The sequence below is a fragment of the Vipera ursinii genome (assembly GCF_947247035.1).
Source record: "Vipera ursinii genome assembly, chromosome: 2".
NCBI lineage: Eukaryota > Metazoa > Chordata > Lepidosauria > Squamata > Viperidae > Vipera > Vipera ursinii.
Window position 1 is genome coordinate 267198268 of NC_139513.1, and position 21990 is coordinate 267220257.

Here is a 21990-nt window from a genome sequence, read left to right on the forward strand (position 1 = left end):
AAATCAAATCAGTGCCTTGCACCAAGTTTAGAAATGAACAGCACTGAGCACAAACCACTGAGAATGAATTTCATACAGTAATCCTCAAGGCAGAACCATTTGTTCAGTGACCATTCAAAATTATGATGGCACTGAACAAAGGGACATACAACCAGTCCTCGAAGTTATGACCACTGCAGTACATCCATGGACTTGTGAACAAAATTGAGGCATTTAGCAACCAGCTTGTACTTATGACGCATTGCAGGATCTTGCAAATTATGTGGTCACCATTTGCAACTTTCCCTGCTGGTTTCCCACAAGTCAATGGGGAAGCTGGCAAGGAAGGTTTCAAGGTTTCAAGCCTTGGTGGAGCAGTGGGCTAATGCCTCCTAAGTAACACCAGCTGCCTGCAATTAGTGCAGGTTCGAGTCCCACCAGGCTCAAGGTTGACTCAGCCTTCCATCCTTCTGAGGTAGGTAAAATGAGGACCCAGATTGTTGAGGGCAATAAGCTTTGTAATAATGCCACTTGTGGGGAGGTGAAAGCCCTAATAAGCATAATATACATAGAATGAAGGCTATTGCTAAGCACATTGATTTGTGCTTCTTAGATTGCAAGCTGCCCTGAGTCTTCAGAGAAGGGCAGGATATAAATGGGATTTTTTTAAAAAAGTCGGTTGGGTAAGTTACCCCAAAGCCTCCAGTCTCTCTTTGCTTATACATACTGCACCTTCCTTTTCCTGTTTGCTCACAAGCTGTCAGGCCTAGTCCAAGAGTGATGCAATATGGTCCAGTTTTTTATCTGCTCACACCATACAGACAGCCTCTTGCCTGACTAAACTTATACTATCCTAGATATAATGGATATAGTCTGGGAGATTCAAGGGAGTAGCTATCCTAAATCTCTTCCCCTTTCCAGAATCCAGCTCTGGACTCTGCTATTTAATGAAAAGAAGGACTAGGGGTGACATGATAGCAGTATTCCAATATCTCAGGGGCTGCCACAAAGAAGAGGGAGTCAAGCTATTCTCCAAAGCACCTGAAGGCAGGACAAGAAGCAACGGATAGAAACTAATCAAGGAGAGAAGCAACCTAGAACTAAGGAGAAATTTCCTGACAGTTAGAACAATTAATCAGTGGAACAACCTGACTCCAGAGGTGGTGAATGCTCCAACACTGGAAGTTTTTAAGAAGAGACTGGACAACCATTTGTCTGAAATAGGGTTTCCTGCCAGACCAGGGGGTTGGACTAGAAGACCTCCAAGGTCCCTTCCAATCCAACTGTTATTTTGTTTTTGGGCTTGCCCCCCTCCTTGGAATGGGCTCCCTCCTTCCAAGGACCCTATAATTGTGTTAGTGTAGTTTATTACATATTTATGTACCCACCAATGTCCTTCTTCCCAAGCCTCCTTTGGGCCACGCACCCCAGATCTTTTTTCCCCAGCCTTCCTGCACTCACACACATTTATGGAGCCACCAGAGGTCCACACCTCTTTCCCTTGCCTCCCTGTGCTTGTACACACCCACCAGCACCCTCCTTCCCTGGCCTTCCTGCACTCATGCCATGCAACACACTTCTCCACGGATCATTCCAAACTGCACAACTACTTCATCATGATGAATGTACCCGCCTAAAATAACCATCTTCTCTATTTTAAAACTGGACACCAATGGTTAGGTGGGATTCATTATCAATACTTTGGTCCCTATTCTTATTGGTTTGTAAACTTACATTCTGGTAAATTACATTTATTATTTTTCACTGGTAAAATTTGTGTGTGTGTGTGTGTGTGTGTGTGTGTGTAGCACGCACACATGTGTGTCTTCAAATCTTTGTTAATTCCAGGTTGACTCCCAGACTACTCTGCAGTTTTCTTAGTAAGGTTTTGGAAGTGGCTTGCCACTGCTTTCTTCCTAGGGCTGAAAGAAAATGACTGCCAAAGGTCAGGCAGCTAGCTTTGTGTGCTAGAACTCAGCCCCTCCCTTTGTAACTTAATGCCTTAACTACCACATCAAACTGGTCTTTATGCCTTTTGAGCAGTGTAATCTTTAAAATCTTTAAAACATTATCAGCCACAGGAATGAAGGCGAGTATATCCTACATTATCAGACATAGTTCAATTTAATCCTGATCCATTTATAATGCAATATTCTAAAAAGTGTGTTTAACAATGTATGAATCAGTAACATATTTCAGAAAATGAAAACTATCCCTCATGATTTTATCAAAATCTAGTGCTGTACAATTCTTAACACCAATTGTTAACTGTATGAAATGTCTGGCTCAGCAAAAACATGGAAAAAGCCCAGTGTACCAAAAGAAATGCAAACAAAAGATGCTTTGTACCATCAAATACATTCATATATCCTTTTTCTGTGGGAAGATATTGCTCTAGGCATAAAAGTAAACACACTGAAGGTTCTTTCATACAAAATACATTGTTTTACAATAAATATTCCAACTATGCTCTTTTGATATTATATGAAATTGAAGCAACTGAAGTTTAGTTTCAAATGATGTATATGTGTTCAGTTTTTTATTACAGTTACTAAACAATAAAACTAATTCTAGTGGTCAATATTTGCAAATTAAGTACACAGGAATATCACCAAAGGAAATAGCTAATGGTAAGGAAAACCTTGCTCTTTAAATTTTTTAAAAATAAAATAAAATGTAAAATAAATAAATAAAATTTAAAAATTATAAAATCTACAGCTTTTACTAATGGTTTTTAGTGAATTTATCTAGAGCAACATTCTCTAGAATGATTAGAATAATTTCATTAAATGTTGCATGCCAAACATTTAAAGCATATGTTAATATTTGCTAAAAGAACCATTTATAATTTATATAGCCACTCAATTAACACTGTCATTTTATTTAACATTTTTAAACACCCACTATCCACTCAAGAAAAATCTGATGATTGGAGACAAATGGTCTTGCAGATAACCTGGACCTGTACAATGTAGATTTATAGATAATAATTATTTATTATTTGTAGATAATAAAGGTCCAGTCTAGCACAATACCAACAAAGAAGAAAAATAACAGCTCTCAAAAGAAACCAGCAGGGCTGCTTAAAGAACTCTCTGATAAATTGAAAGATAAAAAGGACAAGTATAAGAAGTGGAAAGAGGGGTACATAACTAAGGCAGAATATCAGCAAATAGCCCGTGCCTGCAAAGATGAAGTGAGGGAATCTAAGGCTCAAAATGAACTAAGGCTTGCGACCAAAGTCAAAAATAACAAAAAAAGCTTCTTTCAACATATAAAATACAAGAAAAAAGTTAAGGAAATGATTGGTCCATTAGTGGGGGAAAGTGGCAAGAAGGTGACAAGCAAAAGGGAGAAAGCAGAACTATTTAACTCATTTTTTGCATCTGTCTTTACACAAAGAGAAAAAACAGTCCAACCTACCCAAACCAGTGCCATAAAAAACAGAATAGAAACGCAAGTTAAGATAGGCAAGAAAATGGTGAGCACCTGTCCAGCCTAGACAAGTTCAAATCACCAGGACCAGATGGATTATACCCCAAAGTTCTCAAGGAACTTGGCAGACATGATCTCAGAACCACTGAACTATATTTTTCAAAGATCCTGGAGCACTGGGGAACTACCAGAGGACTGGAAGAGAGCTGATGTAGTTCCCATCTTCAAAAAAGACAAAAAAATAGATCCAGGAAACTACAGACCTATCAGCCTGACCTCAATACCTGGGAAGATTCTGGAAAAGATAATCAAACAACAAATCAGCGAACACCTTGATGCGAACAAAGTCATCACTAAAAGTCAATATGGGTTTGTCAAAAACAGATCATGCCAGACAAATCTTATTGCATTCTTTGACCAAGTGACAAAATTAGTGGACCAGAGGAATGCTGTAGATATAATTTACTTGGACTTCAGTAAGGCATTTGATAAAGTAGATCACAACCTACTACTTGATAAGATAGAAAAATGTGGGTTAGACAGCATCACCACCAGATGGATTCGTAGCTGGCTGACAGGCCATACTCAGCGTGTGGTCCTCAATGGAACTGCATCTACATGGAAGGGTGTGTGTAGTGGGGTGCCCCAGGGCTCTGTTCTGGGCCCAGTGCTCTTCAACATCTTCATCAATGATTTGGATGAGGGGATAGATGGGGAACTCATCAAATTTGCAGACGACACCAAGCTGGCAGGAATAGCCAACACTACAGAATATAGGCTTAAAATACAGGAGGATCTGGACAGACTGGAACACTGGGCGCTATCTAACAAAATGAAATTCAATGGTGAAAAAAGTAAGGTTCTACATTTAGGCAGGAAAAATGCACAGGTATAGTATAGGTGGTACCTTGCTCAATAGTAGTAACTGTGAGAGGGATCTCGGAGTCCTAGTAGACAATCACTTCAATATGAGCCAGCAGTGTGCTGCAGCTGCCAAAAAAACCAGTGCTAGGCTGCATTAACAGAGGGATAGAATCAAGATCACGTGAAGTACTAATACCACTTTACAATGCCTTGGTAAGGCCACACGTAGAATACTACATCCAGTTTTGGTCACCACGATGTAAAAAAGATGTTGAGACTCTAGAAAGGGTACAGAGAAGAGCAACAAAGATGATTAGGGGACTGGAGGCTAAAACATATAGGGTTGCTGGAATTGGGTATGTGTAGTTTAACGAAGAGAAGGGTGAGGGGTGACATGATAGCAGTGTTCCAATATCTCAGGGGCTGCCACAAAGAAGAGGGAGTCAAGCTATTCTCCAAAGCACCCGAAGGCAGGACAAGAAGCAACGGATAGAAACTAATCAAGGAGAGAAGCAACCTAGAACTAAGGAGAAACTTCCTGACAGTCAGAACAATTAATCAGTGGAACAACCTGCCTCCAGAAGTGGTGAATGCTCCAACACTGGAAATTTTTAAGAAGAGACTGGACAGAAATTTGCCTGAAATGGTATAGGGTTTCCTGCCCTAGCAGGGGGTTGGACTAGATGACCTCCAAGGTCCCTTCCAACAACAACAACAACAACAACAACAACAACAACAACAACAACAACAACAATAATAATAATAATAATAATAATAATAATAATAATAATAATAATAATAAAATGCCTTAAATTGTACCCAGAACCCCACTAGGAACCAGTGCTATCTTTCTATTCTGTTAAAAGTTTTTATCTTTTCATTTTGTTTCTTCCTCACTGGGCTTCTTAATTCTAAATTTCTTCCAAACATTTACTCCATGGCTTGAACAATTTTCATACCAGTTTTGAGTGACAAAAATAAACACTTCTCGGTCTCCAGTTTTTTCAGTTGCTGCTTTCACTTTCTCTTTTTTTATCAGGGGAATTTATCTTTCAATTTGCTCTTTATTCATCTCCTGGGCTTTGGCTCAGTTTATTGAGCTTTTTTCTCGCAGGCAGCCATTTTGTCTTCCCTTCTTCTCACCTCCTGCCCAGCCTTGCAGTTTGATTGGCAACTGGGTCATCCTGATGATGGGGGAGCACCAAGAAGGGAGGGAGAGGGAAGAAGAAGCATAGGTGGATATCACCTGCTCAGGCAGTCTGTCCTCTACAGGGCCACACTCCAAAAATAGGTAGTGGCAGGACAAAAACTAGGATAAAATTAGTTGAACTAATGACTACTAATTGAAATCATAGTAAAAAAAGATATCCCGTTTTGAAAAATTGGTCCATCTGCTGATACACACACTATTTTTTCAGAGACAAAATTATAACCCATCCCATATATCACATACAAATATAGGAAGAATGAAAGAGTGAGAAACTGATGTAAGTAAGCAGAAGACAGATATTCATATCCCATTGACTTCATGAGCATAAGCATAAGAAAAATTCTGTCAAGTCAGTGTTGACTCTTAAAACCACATAAATATATCTTCTTTCGGATGATTTGTCCCCAAACAGGCTCTTCCAGTTTTCCAACTGCGAAGGCATCATTGCTGTAATTATGCCCATCCACCTTTGCTCCTGGCTGCCCTCCTCCTTTTTTCCTTCCACATTTTCCAAAATTATGGACTTCTCAGGAGAGCCAGGTCTGTGTATAACATATCAAAATATGATAATTGGACTCTAGTCATTTGTGCCTCAAGTGTTAATTTGTTTTATGATCTATTTGTGTTTTCATGGCTATCCATAGCGTTCTTGAAGACTTCTCCAACATCAACATTCAAAAGTATTGATACCTGTTCTATACTGTTTCTTCAAGTTCTAATGTTCACTTTCATAAAGTGCCAAGGGAAAAACAATGCTTGTACAATTCTGATCTTGTTGGTACATACAGGTATCTTTTCCAAGAATTCAATGCTACATTGCCCTCCAAGTAAACTTCTTGACTGCTAGTTCCTTTACTCTTTACTGTTGATTAGTTTGAGGAAGTGAAACTGGGATTTTTGTCTGCTGTTTGGAAAAAACAGTTGCAGCCAAACAAAGACAGTTCTCACCCTACTTCTCTAACAGCTCATGCTTCTGCCCAAAGAACTGTAAAGGTTTACAGCTCCCAAAACCTGAGAGATGGGCTCATACATTAATTCATTCATTCACTCATAAGTTTACTTACAAGCATCTGCCCTGGTGTTCCAGCTGCCTGGCTAAATGAACTACACCATGGCATTTTCAAGGATGTGCCAACTTCCAGAGGCAGCCTCAATCCACCCAGGCCCTTAAGCTTACAAAAGACAAAGTGTGTGGGGGCGTGTAGAACAAAAAGAGTTTTAAAAAATAGCAAGCAGACAGGGAAGCAGGAGGCGACCTTTGGAGATTGACAATAATTAGCAGTGAGGCAAAAGAGCTATCAAGCAAGCTACAGAACCACAAGCTATGGTAAATAGCATATCCTGGTGAGATTCCTGCCTGTAGGAGCTCAGCTGGAGTGCTTAAAAGCAACATATCTTTTACTGGGTAAAATATAAGTGTGGTTTATTAATGCTTTCTCCCATAGTGTGAAATGATGGCTCTTGCTATTGTAACTGAATTTATCATTTACCTCTAGTATCTTCCTATATTACATTGTGTGCACAATTATTAGGCAAATGAGTATTCTGACCATATCATTTTCATGCATATTTTCCACCTCCAAGCTGTATAAACTTGAATGTTTAGTGGAAATAAGCATATCAGATGATTTGTGTTTGTGTAATGAGGGAGGGTATGACCTAAGGAGATCAACACCCTATATCAAGTTTTGTATAATTATTAGGCAGCTTCTTTTCCTCACAGAAAATGGGCTAAAAAGAGATTGAACTGACTCTGAAAAGTCAAAAATTGTAAAAAAGTCTTTCAGAAGATTTGCTAAGACTGGGCCAAGAAATATCTGAAGACAGATTTTTGAAAGGTTTTATGGACTAATGAGATGAGTGACTCTTGATGGATCAGATGGATGGGTCTGTGGCTGGATCGGTAACGGTCACAGAGTTCGACTTAGACGCCAGCAAAATGGAAGTGGGGCATGGGCTAGTATTATTAAAAATGAACTAGTTGGACCTTTTGGGGTTGAAGATGGACTCAAAATCAACTCCAAACCTATTGCCCATTTTTAGAAGACCTTTTTTCAAGCAGTGGCATAGGAAAAAGTCTGCATCTTTCAAGAAGACTACGATTTGTATTCAGGCCAATGGTCTATCGCATGCATCAAAGTACTCCATTGCGTGGCTAGCCAGTAAAGACCTTAAAAGATAAAAGAATAATGACATGGCCCCCTTCTTCACCTGACCAAAACCCTATTGAAAACTTATGGGTCCTTCTTAAACGGGAAATTTATGATGAAGGAATACAGTACATCTCTCTGAACAGTGTCTGAGAGGCTGTGGTTGCTGCTGTACAAAATGTTGATCATCAACAGATCAAGAAACTGACAGACTCCATGAATGGAAGGCTTATGATTGTTATTGAAAAGAAAGGTGGCTGTATTAATCACTGATTTTGTGTGTGTGTGTGTGTGTGTGTGTGTGTGTGTGTGAAATGTCAGAAATGTTTATTTGTACATTTTGAGTTGTTTATTATTCTCACTTTAACAGATGCAAATAAATGAGATGGGCAAATTTTTCTTTTTCATTTAATTGCATGATAATTCCACACACTAATAGTTGCCCAATAACTGTGCATACATAGCTATTCTCCTAAGAAAGCCAAAACCTCACTTTTACTCTTAAATATTCAGATTTGAGGTTTATTAACATTTTGGATTGACCGAGAACACTGTAGCTGTTCAATAAGAAAATTAATCCTCCAAAATACAACTTGCCTACTAATTGTGTACACAGTGTACTGCTGCCCAATGGACAGACCAAAGTTCTAAGTATATTTTCCTGGCAAAATAGCTATTGAACTCTGTACAACTTGCTACAGAATAAGCATTTCTATATTTAACCAATAAAAGTTTCCTAAACCCAGTCCAAAATCCTTCAAAAGCACAGCCCGTTAACTTGTTCATACATACACATTCCAGAACTGATAAACAAGCAAAACGTATTCTCTATTATTAGTAGCTTAAATTCAAAAGTTTCAGGTAAATACAATTTTAGTTTGTCATCTATTTTGATTACAATTTTGAAGAGTTAATAAAAACAAGTTTTCTTATAAGGCTATTAATAAATTTATTTTCCCTCCCACCTTCAAATATCTTCTTTCTTTAAAACATTTTTTCATTTCACAATATAAACAATTCCAAAATTGTTTCCATTTTCTAATACCATAATTCAGCTTTTCTACAGATTACAGCTTGAGCTATCCCATCATTTATCTCAGAACTAAGATATGTCCTTTCTCGTTCTAGTATGGTGGTCAAATAAAAAAAAAGTCCAGTTACCAGTCTCAGATTTCAAATGTATATTTTCATTAACTTTAAAAAATTGAGCAAATGCATTTCTATGGCTACAATTATTACATTCTGTTTCTATAAAATTTTGATTACCTCATCTCTAAACAAATTTTAACTATTTAACTTCAAAAAGGCTGGGTTTTAACAAAAAACTTAAAATGTAACAACTTAAAACTTATTTACACATTCTAAAATCAAGTTCAGCTGTGTATATGGATTCAAAATTATACACATTTGAAAACTATCCTATGATCCCACTTAAAATCTGTATGTTAAAATGAGCCATACCTTTTTTATTGAGTGGTCGTTTTCGAACACATACACATATCCTGTGCTCATCAATCTTTTTGTTTTACAAAAAAAGAAACAAAGTGGAAATGAAATGAGTAAGTCAAAATTTTGAGTAAGTCAAAATGAGTAAGTTAAAACTCAAAGAGAAAGATATTCAAGCAATTGTAGATAAGGTTATATAATTGTCTACTTTTAAAAATACTGATGAGCTAAAAGTCATTGTTATGTATACATAACATTCCACAGTGAAATATGTTTAAATTAGTTACAGGTTCCTATAGGTTTTCAAGGTAAAACACTCCATGTAGTTTAGGCTAATTCTTTTGGACAATTTGAATACCTCATCCAACAAGGGTGAATGAGTGACATATTTTATTATTCATATTGCTGTAAAAACTACAACTCCAAAACAAAGATGTGGTAAGTTTTATCTCTAATACAAAAATATTTCTTAAGAGAGACATAATTTTATATTCTCTATTTAATTATCCTAATCTCAAATGTACATTGAAGTTCTTCTGTAAGCATAGGTTCCCATGGCTGAGATTTGCCAATTCCCCCCTCACAGCAGGTAACAACAATGAGACACAAAAATATCTTTAAGTAATATCTGAATTGGTTCCTAAACCTAGATGTGAATTGAAGGAAGGTGAAACTTTCTAATAACCTAAGCGTAAAGTTAATTTCAGAGTTAAGGGCAAAACTTTACTGCAAAGTTTTCTTAAAGAAGTTAACTGAAGAAAACTCTCAAATAGTAAAAAAATAACGTGAATTATCTCTTTGAAATGAAGTGTAAAAGTTTATTAAGTTTCAGTTCTCAGATTTGTTAGGAAAGAAATCACTAAAAGTGAACATTTGTTTAAATACTATTCCAATTTCACAACTTATTCCCTGTTGGCCATATGTTATTATTCAAAATGTATGTGAAACCTCTTTTAATGATTACATATTAACAAAACTTACAGGATCTGCAGTTGTTAGTGGTCTATAATCCAAACTTCCTCTGAAATCTCTGATCATACACATGATTTCATAATTTGGATTTGTGGCATCTACATCCTAAGAGAAAAAAATTATTACTAAAAGCATATTGTTCATGCCACTGTAAGACATAATTATAAATATTACAAGAGAATCCTGGAGATAATAGGCTTGTAAATATCCATTTTTCTTCTCAAATTTATATTAGATCCAATTCACAATTCAAATATATGTTTAATGAAAAATGAACAAACTTTTGGTGCCTGTTGCAATGAACATTTTTGGCAGTAGATGGGGTAATGATGCAAGTGGATAGCTCCATGTTGTGCATATGGTTAGCTATTATTACTCTGGAAAGAATGTAGGAGTAATAAAATTTATTGTTCAGGCTTTATTTTTATTTATATATTCATTCAGTCACCACATTTTTACAACATCTATCCCACTTCATGTGTGCTACCTGCTCTAAATCAAATAAATAAATAATAAATAAATAAATAACACATGCCAGCAAAACATGGGCACTAACCTCACTATCAACATGAAAGCTATGAGTGGCACAAAGAGCCATGGAAAGATACATGCTCGGCATCACAAGACAAGATAAAAAGACCTGCACACAGATTAGAGAACAAACAAAACTATACAATGCCATCAAAAGAGTAAAAGAATTAAAATGGAAATGGGCTGGTCACACAGCAAGAACTGATGGCAGGTGGACTAAGGGAGTCATAGAATGGATTCCACTTGATAAAAAGTGTCCACAAAAGAGACAACATCAGCAGGTATTGCTGGCCCAACTGGCAAAAGAAAGCTCAAGACTGTATTGGGTGGAAACATGGAGGCCTTCATCCTGCAGCGGACAGACAATGGCTAGAATGAAGATGATTCCACCTAAGTGATTCTGGCAAAACTACCCTAAGCAGCATACATTCCAATGTACTAAAATGGTTAGAATGTAGTACCATAAGCAGGTACTACTGCTCAGGGTCCCGCCGGTAAGAGATTGCCGGCGGGTGACACCCAGGGATAGGGCCTTCTCAGTGGGAGCGCCTGCCCTCTGGAACCAGCTGCCGGTGGAGCTGAGGACTGCCCCCGACCTCCAATCATTCCGTCGGGGCCTGAAGACCTGGCTCTTTGAGCTCTCGGGCCCAGCTGAGGAGAAATTTATTTTAATTGGGGTTTTTAATAGTACAGGGTTGATTTAATATTTTTTAAATTGGTTTTTAACTTTTGTATGGTTGATTTTTAACTCCCTGTAAACCGCCCTGAGTCCTCAGGGAAAGGGCAGTATATAAATGCAATAAAATAAATAAATAAATAAATAAATAAATAAATAAATAAATAAATAAATAAATAAATAAATAAATAAATAAAATAACAATATACATTTCATATGATATATTTCATCTCACACTGAGGAACAATCATATCCCAAAAAAATGATTATTCTTTGTGAGAGTGAGGAAACCCCTACTCTCAACTCAGATCCCCAAAGTTTCCTGGAAAAGGCAAATTACAGCGGCTTTATTAAATAGCAACTATGCCAGATTAGGTATTGACAATACTGGGGAAATGAGAAATGCTGTTTTTCATAAAAAAGTGCTAGTGACCAAAAAGCTTTGACTTCATGAACCTGATGGTTATGTAACATTTCACCACCCACATCCAATTATTTGGTTGCACATTTTGAAAGTAGTGAAATGAAGGAATGATTATGGATCTTCAGTTCAAACAAGCATCTGAAATATTGCTGTTTATTTTATTACACTGTAAACTTTTAAAGCCTCTAAACCAGGGCTTCCTAAACCTGAGTAAGTTATCTAGAATTGGGTATAAGTGGCTTTTCTTTGGATAATAACACATAAACATATTACCCAAACACACAGGGATATTTAAATTGCCTTAAAATGTTTTACCCACATTGGGTAAAAATGAATTTCTCATAAGTGGTTTGGGTAATGAAGCAAAATGTTTGGGAAGCATTGCTCTAAATCAGCAGCCCCCAGGCTTTTGGGCACCAGGGACCAGTTCCCTGGACCAGAGGGGGCATGGTTTTGTGTGCTGCCTGCATCTGGCGAATGGGGCTTCACTTGTTTGCACTGCCCGGTTCCTGGCATGCCACAATCCAGTGTCGGTCCACGGACCGGAGGTTGGGGACCCCTGCTCTAAACAGTTAATAAAACTATACAGCAATAATTAAAATTTAAAGTATAAAAGTCATCAACATTAAAACCCTGAGTTTATATCATAAAGACTTTCCAAAAACCAGACAAGGAAGTTTTGAATTCAACTCCCAAAGAATCAATCACTTCACTGCATTATGGGATATGGGCAACAATAAAAATATGTGATCTGCAAATAACCCTCTTTATCAGACTATCTTGAGATCCTGGCTTGGATCGAATGACAGGAGCATGCTAAAGCTCATCTTGGCTACAACTGCAAGATTATTAGCATTTATTTTTTATTAGAATGATCAACGGTGTCATCATTATGGTCAGGGAAAATAGTGCATGTGGCTTGGATTGGACTAAGCCTGATGACCTTTCCTATTCCTTCTTCATTTTAATAAAAAGCTTTATAAAAAAAAAGTCACGGTGAACAACAAAAGTCATTATCTTCACTATCAACCCATACAATGATGACCACAGTAAATGGAAAAAGAATAAAATGTTTAAAACTATGATTTAACAGTGAAATGACAGCAAGAAAACAACTATGTTGAATTTCTGTACAACTAACAGAAAGGGGAAGGCTATAATAGATCTGAACAAAGAAGACATGCTGGGAAGATTTAAATATCGGGGTGGAACCTCCAGCTAGGCTGGAGGGAGGTGTTAAGAGAGGGCCTGGCTTAGAGTCCTTGCACTGCAGGAAGTTGCAAGCCTGACCTCCCCCACAATCGCTAAAGCCTTATCTGACCAATCCCAAAGGAATGCGTTCAGCCTGGTGAGATTCTTATATCATGGCTGACTAATAATGAAACTTCTGCTTGAGATTGTTCGTGAATGGTTCTGGATGCTTGTGTCTGACAATTATGAAAGAATTAAGGGCTTGTACATATTACTATGAATAGGTGTAATCTAGGATGATATAGATCAGGGGTCTACAAACTTGGCCCTTTTATGACTTGTGGACTTCAACTCCCAGAATTCCTCAGCCAGGCACGCTGGCTGAGGAATTCTGGGAATTGAAGTCCACAAGTCAGAAAAGGGGCAAGTTTGAAGTCCCCTGATATAGATGCATATTGAACTAGCAATCCATGGGTGATTGATAGTTGTATATTATTCTCTAATTAATGATCATTACAGAAATTTATAATCAATGGGAAAATTTTATGAAAAAATGTCTTAATATTCTCAATGAATAAGATCCACATTATTCTGTTAAGGGAGATAAGAGATGGGTGAGGACCATTAAGTAATTTAAGAATGGTATGACTAGTATCATAATTACTGATAAAAACTGAGAAATTAATGAAGCTTATGAGAGTGAATGCGGGACAGACTGTTTTATGGTAGTCAAAACTGATCTAATAAAATATAGCCATAGAAGGATGGCAAGAAAGTAAGTACGACTCTTGCATTAAGATGCATTGTAAAATAGATTAATCTCCCAATTAGGGGAATGGAAAATGATGTGAAAATCATTTGGAAGCTGCTTGGAACAGAATAAAGATTCTGAAGAGGATTCAATTCAAAGCATTGTTTTAAATGGTTAGAAAAATATGAACTGTACACAGAAGTACTATTAATGAAAAAATTAAAACCTGTGCTCGTTTCTCTCTAATTTCCTGTTGCTGTAATCTTCGTTTTTCACGCTTTTCTTGCAATTTTTCAACTTCTTTCACACAATTTGATTTTCTACGTGCTTAAAAAAGAAAGACAACTTTTGTCATACAATGTATTTCAAGTGTTCTAATTAGTAAGTCTGAGAACTGTCCATGTTAATTTAATCCAATATCAATGGGTTTAAAAATTCCAAATATATAACCATCTTCTAAATAACCATTTTGAGTTGCGGGAGATGGTATGAAGAAATTGCTAGAGAGCTTGACAATGTATTGTTCACATAGCCAGCCTGTAATATAATCTGGTTGCTACTGAGCTGCACCATAGTTTGTACACCACCTGCAAATTAGCAAATTCTGCTGGCTGCTCTCTCAGCAACAGAACTTTAATATAGGCCAGAGAGTTTTTTTTTAACCAATCCTGGCTGAAAATAATCCTTCAACCAATGCTTTTTTTAACAGTCCCACCCTCTTCCCTTATTTTGTAATGTTAAGCAGTTATCTTATCATGGGCATGTTACATAATAGTTAACAAATACATCATAAATTTTTATTTGCAAATCTGTTGGCCTAGCTAAGGAACAGGGGACTCTCCAGTGAAATGTTTCAATACTTATTTTATACTGTTTTTGTCATAATCATTCTTGCTGGTCCTGGAGGAACAAGAGAAGATAGCATGACTGCTTAACAAGGAGAGCAGAGCCCCCCACTTCCCACAAGGAAGACTACTTGAATTCTCTTCTATTAAGACTACTTGACTTAGAGGTCTCACCTAAAGGGCTAGTTCAGCTTGAAGGTAGCGTGTCTACCTGTTTTACCTAGGCCAGCAGGAAACGGAAAATGAAAAGTGACAACACAGAAACAGTCACTTACTAATACATGTTACTCTCTTGGTTTGTCCTAATATAAGATCTGGCTGATTTTAAAATCAGCTTGTTAGTTAGAACAGAATTTTTAGTCTATTCTTACAGGACTATTGAAAAATAATCACAACGTATTACAAGATATAATAATGTTATAGTTAAATCTCTATTTAAGCATTATATAACCACCCAAGAGAGTCGACATGTAATGCCTAAAATAAATGAGTCCTTGATACATAGTTTACATACAAGGGGGTCCAAATTCCTTTTTTGCAGCTTGAACTGGAGATATATCTGAAACACTACCATTCTGTTGTGTAGATGACGACTGTTCAGGAAGCTGAGTAGGTCGTGCACGTGCAGAACCAATCACTGAAAAGATCAAAATAAAGTGTTTATAAAAAAGATTTACTAAGAACATGAGGCAAATGGAAAAGAAATAAGTGCAATTGTTTCATAATTCAGTGACTTGTTAATGATAATTATACAGCTTTATTAAATCTGATACTGTTTAAACATGAAGCAAATTATAGTTGAGAAAAATCAGCATACTTCTTGGTGACAAATTAAAACATAAGAATAGGTTACATAACAAATCAGTAGTTGAATTAATCTTTCACAAATGATTATCAATATTTATGTAAGAAGTAAAATTCATGTGTCACTCTGGCAGAACTGCATAAGAACTGTTAAGTTTCAGGGCCAGTAGACTTATTCTGGTGGATCTTCTCTTGTGACAATACAATCAACAAAAACAAATTACACCAATATAACTTTAAAAAGTCATAGATAAGATGTAATGGTAGATTACTCATATGTTCCATAAGAACCAGTTAGGCCCCATTGTCTACATATTAGCTCAAGCATTACAGATTACAGAAGTCCCACACCTTATTCCAATAAAAATATTCATACCAGTAATGGGAGGTGATCAGCCAATGAAGCAGAGGAGTATTAATCCTCTGGTAGAGATGGGGGGAAATGCAAGAATCATAAGCAGAAATGTACTACATAAAAGTTTAATTCCAGACCTTCAGATCATCCCTCACTGAACCACTTGTGCTCCTGAAACTGTTCAAGATTTTTAAAAATAAATAAGTATTCATTGCTCAACTTATATTCTACTCCAATTATAACTGTTTCTGTGCAGCTTGCTTATCTCCTATTGTATAAAATATTTTTTTTTAAAAAGCATAAAAATCAGCAAGTAACAAACAACTTACAATTGTATGCCAGAGAGAATATCCTAAGAGGGACCATCTGTTCCCAAGGCTTGCTAGAAAAGCCAGGTTTTAATGTTTTGCAGCCCAGTAAGCCTGGAGAGGCTGAATTGGGGAGGGGGGAAATCAATTGAAAAGACCTCCCTCTAAGGTCCCTGAAATGAAGAGGCTCCAAAGGAGCCTTATCTTATTTGAAAGCAGACATAACCAAATGACAGCAGTCCCCAAGCGACACAGGTTTTAAAGATGATATCTAGCACCTTGAATTACATCTAGAAGCAAACTCGGGCTGTTTAAGTAATGATGTTATGCGGGGAAATTATGACAAACACACAGATACTCAAACTACTGCATTCTAAATTAACTCCACAGGCATCTATAGAGATTCTCAGTCATCCAGGTCATACGTTATCCCAAAGATGCTTTTTCACGAGGCGACTGAACTTTCTTGTTTTTCTTTGAAGATGCTTCGCTTCTCATCCAAGAAGCTTCTTCATGAGAAGCGAAAGGTCTTCAAAGAAAAACAAAGAAGTCCAGTTGCCTCATGAAAAAGCATCTTTGGGAGCTGTACAGGTAGTGCTCAACTTGGACCCACAATTGAGTCAGGAATTTCAATAGTTGGGCAAAGTGATGTTAAGCAAGACATGTCACTACAGGATCAGATTTTCAGGATCTGAGCTATGTTTCTGCACCATGCCAGAGGAGATCAGTTCCCCTTAGCCAGCAGTTCTTTGTCTGACAAAATGAGAGGGAGTCTTTTAGCAGGTGGCAGTAGCCTGCAATCTTCCCTGTTGGCTTCTCCATTGATTTTCTGGGGAAACCTGCAGAGAAAATTACAATTGGCAATCGCATGATCGCAGAGTGCTTGGCAACCAGTTGTAAGTGCGAACAGGTTGCCAAGCTCCCAAATCCCATTTACATGACTGCAGGGGAGGCCATAATGTTTTATGGCAGCTAAAAGGGCTTTACGAGCCATAAAGCATCTTTTTCAAGGCTATTGTAACTTTGAACAGTTTTTAAATAAATAGTCATAAGTCGAGGACTACCTGTAGTTTCCAAGTGGTCTTCAAATGCAGGTAGTATACATTGCAACAGTCCAAACAAGAGGTAACCAATGCATGAGTGACTAAGTAGTGCCTTCTACTCAGAAAAGTCCAGAACTTAAGAGGGAATCACTCTGGAGTCAGATGGTTTCCTAAACCAAAATCACTCAATTTGGGATCTTGTCTAGCTTTATTCTGTGCATCCAGATCCTATAAACTTCTGACAATCAGGACAAGACTGCCTCATCTGTTTGACTAGGGGTGAAAATATAAAATTGGGTTACATCAGCATATTGATAACTGATCTCATATCAATAAATCAATCTCTAACATCCTTGTGTGCATGTTAAGTAGAAGTTGGGAAAACATCACTGAAATACCATAAGCCAGAAGTCTCAGCTCAAGTTCACCCCTTTACACCAACTGGAACCAGACCATCACTGCAATATAGTGCCTATCACTCCATGACCTCTGTCCAGGAAGGTACCAAAAACCAGCTAACTATAATTATATTGGGATCTGTATTACTTGGAATGTATTACTTGGAACGGAAAATAAAATTCGCATGCAAAGTTTTACAGAACAGTAAGGCAGATAGATTTTTTTAACCTGGAATTAAATAAAAAAAATATGCAAACTAACTTACCTCTGTTGTCTCTAGCAGGAGCTTCAATTTTAGAAGGAGCCACAGTCCTTCGATTCTAGAGAAAGGACAGACATTCTGTAATTTATTATCCACATCCAAACAAACTTGTTGGGAGATTTGCAGCCCTTCAGCAGGTAAAAGGAATAGCAAGTCAGCAAAACTTATAAATTTTGGGAAGTCCCTAAAGTATTCTCATAACCATCTACAAAAGAAGCTCTACGCTTCAGACAAATGCGTAACAGAATTCTCAACAACTTGTTAAGAACCCTAACGCGTAACAGAATTGCGAGATTGAATGTCAGTAAACGTAAAAATGAAGTATTTCCTAACTATAATCTCTTTCAGGGAGATGGGCAGTTCAGAAAAGTGAAAATTAAATAAACTATCCCATCCCAAATGTATCATATAATTACATGGGGATGACAACCAAATTATCAACACAATAATGAAGACTGTAGAGGTGAAATTCCATGTAAAAGTTATTAAAAATTAAAGACAAAATATACAGGTGAAACTCAAAAAATTAGAGTATCGTGCAAAAGTTCATTTATTTCAGTAATGCAACTTAAAAGGGGAAACTAATATATGAGATAGACTCATTACATGCAAAGCAAGATAGTTCAAGCCATGATTTGTCATAATTGTGATGATTATGGCGTACAGCTCATGAAAACCCCAAATCCACAATCTCAGAAAATTAGAATATTACATACAATCAATAAAACAAAGAGTGTACACAGAACAATATCGGACCTCTGAAAAGTATAAGCATGCATATGTACTCAGTACTTGGTTTGGGCTCCTTTTGCAGCAATTACTGCCTCAATGCGGCGTGGCATGGAAGCTATCAGCCTGTGGCACTGCTGAGGTGTTATGGAAGACCAGGATGCTTCAATAGCGGCCTTCAGCTCTTCTGCATTGTTCGGTCTCATGTCTCTCATCTTTCTCTTGGCAATGCCCCATAGATTCTCTATGGGGTTCAGGTCAGGTGAGTTTGCTGGCCGATCAAGCACAGTAATCCCACGGTCATTGAACCAGGTTTTGGTGCTTTTGGCAGTGTGGGAAGGTGCCAGGTCCTGCTGGAAAATGAAGTCAGCATCCCCATAAAGCTCGTCCATGGAAGGAAGCATGAAGTGCTCCAAAATCTCCTGGTAGACGGCTGCATTGACCCTGGACTTAATGAAGCACAGTGGACCAACACCAGCAGATGACATGGCTCCCCAAATCAACATAGACTGTGGAAACTTCACACTGGACTTCAAGCATCTTGCAGTGTGTGCCTCTCCATTCTTCCTCCAGACTCTGGGTCCTTGGTTTCCAAATGAGATGCAAAAGTTGCTCTCATCAGAAAAGAGGACTTTGGACCACTGAGCAACAGACCAGGTCTGTTTTTCTTTAGCCCAGGTAAGACGCTTCTGACTTTGTTTGTTGTTCAGGAGCGGCTTGACAAGAGGAATACCACATTTGAAGCCCATGTCCAGGATCCGTCTGTGTGTGGTGGCTCTCAATGCACTGACTCCAGCCTCAGTCCACTCCTTGTGAAAGTCCCCAACACTTTTCAATGGCCTTTTCCTGACAATCCTCTCCAGGCTGCGGTCATCCCTGCTGCTTGTGCACCTTTTTCTTCCACACTTTTCCCTTCCACATAACTTTCTATTAATGTGCTTTGATACAGCACTTTGGGAACATCCAACTTCTTTTGCAATTACCTTTTGAGGGTTTCCCTCCTTATGGAGGGTGTCAATGATGGTTTTCTGCACAACTGTCAGGTCAGCAGTCTTCCCCGTGATTGTGATTCCCCGTGATTGTGATTCCTACTGAACCAGACTGAGAGACCATTTAAAGGCTTTGCAGGTGTTATGGCTTAATTAGCTGATTAGAGTGGGACACTTTGAGCCTAGAATATTGCACCTTTTCACAATATTCTAATTTTCTGAGATTGTGGATTTGGGGTTTTCATGAGCTGTATGCCATAATCATCACAATTATGACAAATCATGGCTTCAACTATCTTGCTTTGCATTTAATGAGTCTATCTCATATATTAGTTTCCCCTTTTAAGTTGCATTACTGAAATAAATGAACTTTTGCACAATATTCTAATTTTTCGAGTTTCACCTGTATAACTTGCAAATTATTTTGGGTTCATGTATGTATGATGCAGCTGTATTTGGAATACCAGCACAATACAAGAGGTCAATACGGATTTAATATGAAAGCTCAATTAATTTTATATTAAATGCAAATAGGACAAGATATTAATGAGTATTTATCATTTTATACCTGTAAATAGCAATCACAAAGGAGTTCAACATTATAGGATTATTATTTTAGAGACATTTATTTGTTATACTTTTAATGTTTTAATGCTATAGAAGCTGCCCAGAGTTGTTGTTACAAATGGGTAGCAAATAAAATTCAATCAATAATAGGAGAGTTTAATTCTTGCCCTGCACTTGACCAGGGAAATATATATCTCTCTCTCTTCCCTACCAAAGAGAAGATGAAAAATCTACTCTTCATATCAATGAATTCATTAGCTGATAAGGTTATTTTTATTTAATAATATTTAATTTAGCCTTACAATTTGCTATGAACACATTGACACTACAATCCATATCAAAGTTACTTCCTGTTGTTCAACTTTTTACATAAAGAGTACTGCTACTATCTTCTGTAAGACTGGAATGATTTCAATATAGATGAACTTTTGACGTAAAATATCCCGGACAGCTTGATCATATTTTTCCACTTAGTAATTTGTTATAAAGCATAGTTGGTGAGCTTCCAGATGAGGTTCTATGGTGGACTAGATGTCTCTGAAGTAGCAAAGACAGCACTACAAAGTGAACAGCAGCCATAGCTAACAAAGGTTTTTTTCTGACTGTGAGATCACCCACCTGCATCCCAAATTGCAGTTTCTTGTGAGATTGTGGGATGGAAGTCTTACGGTCGTCTCATGAGTAGAGCGTTGGGGGGATGAGGGAGAAATGGCACACTTACATACACACTGCACTTGCACATACAATGCTAAAGGACATTAAGTTTGACCAAAGCCTCACTTTCTTAATCACTTTTGGATATGATCAATTTACAGTTGAAAAGAGGTCTTTGAAAACAGCCGGACAAAGAAAATAGTCTCTCGGAGAGCCAGCCTTTCTTCCAAATTACATAAAGTAAAACAAAGAGGAAATACTTTTAGAAAACATTAAAACAACAGCAAAGAGCTTAATAAGATTATGACTCTTTAAGAAAGTTATAGACAGTTAAACAGGACTGTATAAATTTGAAAGAGTAGTATTTTGATGAAAGTACTTTAGTACTGTTTGGAATTAATTAAATAAACAGGCCAGATCTTCCTCTGAATGCTGATTTTTAAAAAAAAAACATCAAAGGGAAAAGATAATTGATGGAATTTATAAAGCAAGGACACCAATGTAACATGAGATGGGCTGTGTTATTAAAACTATGGAAAGACTGGACTAAAGTTTTAAGAACAAAGAGAAGGCTAAAGGGTGGGGGAGAGACAGAAGTCTGCCTTTTACTTTCATCTTTGTAACAGACTTACTTTTAGTTTTGGATTATAAATAAGAGAATGGCAACCGCCAAAAAAGTTACAAAACATGGTAAGGGAAGGAGAAGATTGTTGCAGCAACTGTCAGAAAAGGGAATTATCCCAGAAATATTACAAAAATACTAAAAATGAGCAAGAATGTAAGATAGGTCTGTAAAGATGAAATAAATTATAAAAAAATCCTAAAGAATCTATAGTGGGAAAACAGCTGGTTGTAATGACTGACATTCACATTATGTTATGATCTAAAAGAAAATTTTAATAAAATAATGTATTGTTGCTATACAACTTCAGAAAAATTATCTGAAATACAAAAAGGTACTTCAGACTTCCGGTCTTGCGCAGTAGCGCAGCAGCCAAGGGATTTCGGGGCTCCGTGCCCTTTGGCTGAATTTCTTCCTGTTAGGGGACTCTAAATGAGCCAGAAGCCGCCCTGAAGAGGCAGCAAAGAAGGAAGTCCCGCAGACCACAGAGACAGCGGTCGATCCGATCGGTCCAGGAGAAGCCTTCCAGAAACCAAAAGGAGAAAGGCTAGCCTAACTTCAGAGTCTAGCCCAAGAAAAACACTATTTTAAGTTGATTGTGAACAGTACGTTTGAATCTGGGTAAGATCATCGATTTTCTCTATCCTACTTATTAACTTTCTTGGGGGGGGGGGAAATTCCCAAGAAGCAAAAAACCTCCGAACATGAAAATAACTTTCAAGAGGAGACATATGAGATGCTGCAACTAATTCAAACAACAATGACTTCAAACCACAAATAAATC

The 21990-nt window shown here is 37.4% G+C and overlaps 1 protein-coding gene across 5 annotated transcripts in view; it reads right to left on the reverse strand.

The window, feature by feature from the left end:
- The window catches only part of KIF2A (kinesin family member 2A), a 62752-nt gene that overhangs the window by 21765 nt on the left and 18997 nt on the right, over window positions 1-21990 (reverse strand). For 4 of the 5 annotated variants that reach the window (XM_083352900.1, XM_083352898.1, XM_083352902.1 and 1 more), the window contains exons 4-8: window positions 17649-17703; window positions 14989-15111; window positions 13856-13956; window positions 10066-10161; window positions 9100-9154 (exon numbers count right to left, since the gene is read on the reverse strand). In XM_083352900.1, coding sequence (XP_083209026.1) covers window positions 9100-9154; window positions 10066-10161; window positions 13856-13956; window positions 14989-15111; window positions 17649-17703 — 430 coding nt within the window. The remainder of the gene's footprint in view (window positions 1-9099; window positions 9155-10065; window positions 10162-13855; window positions 13957-14988; window positions 15112-17648; window positions 17704-21990) is intronic. The other variant, XM_083352899.1, reaches the window with a different exon arrangement.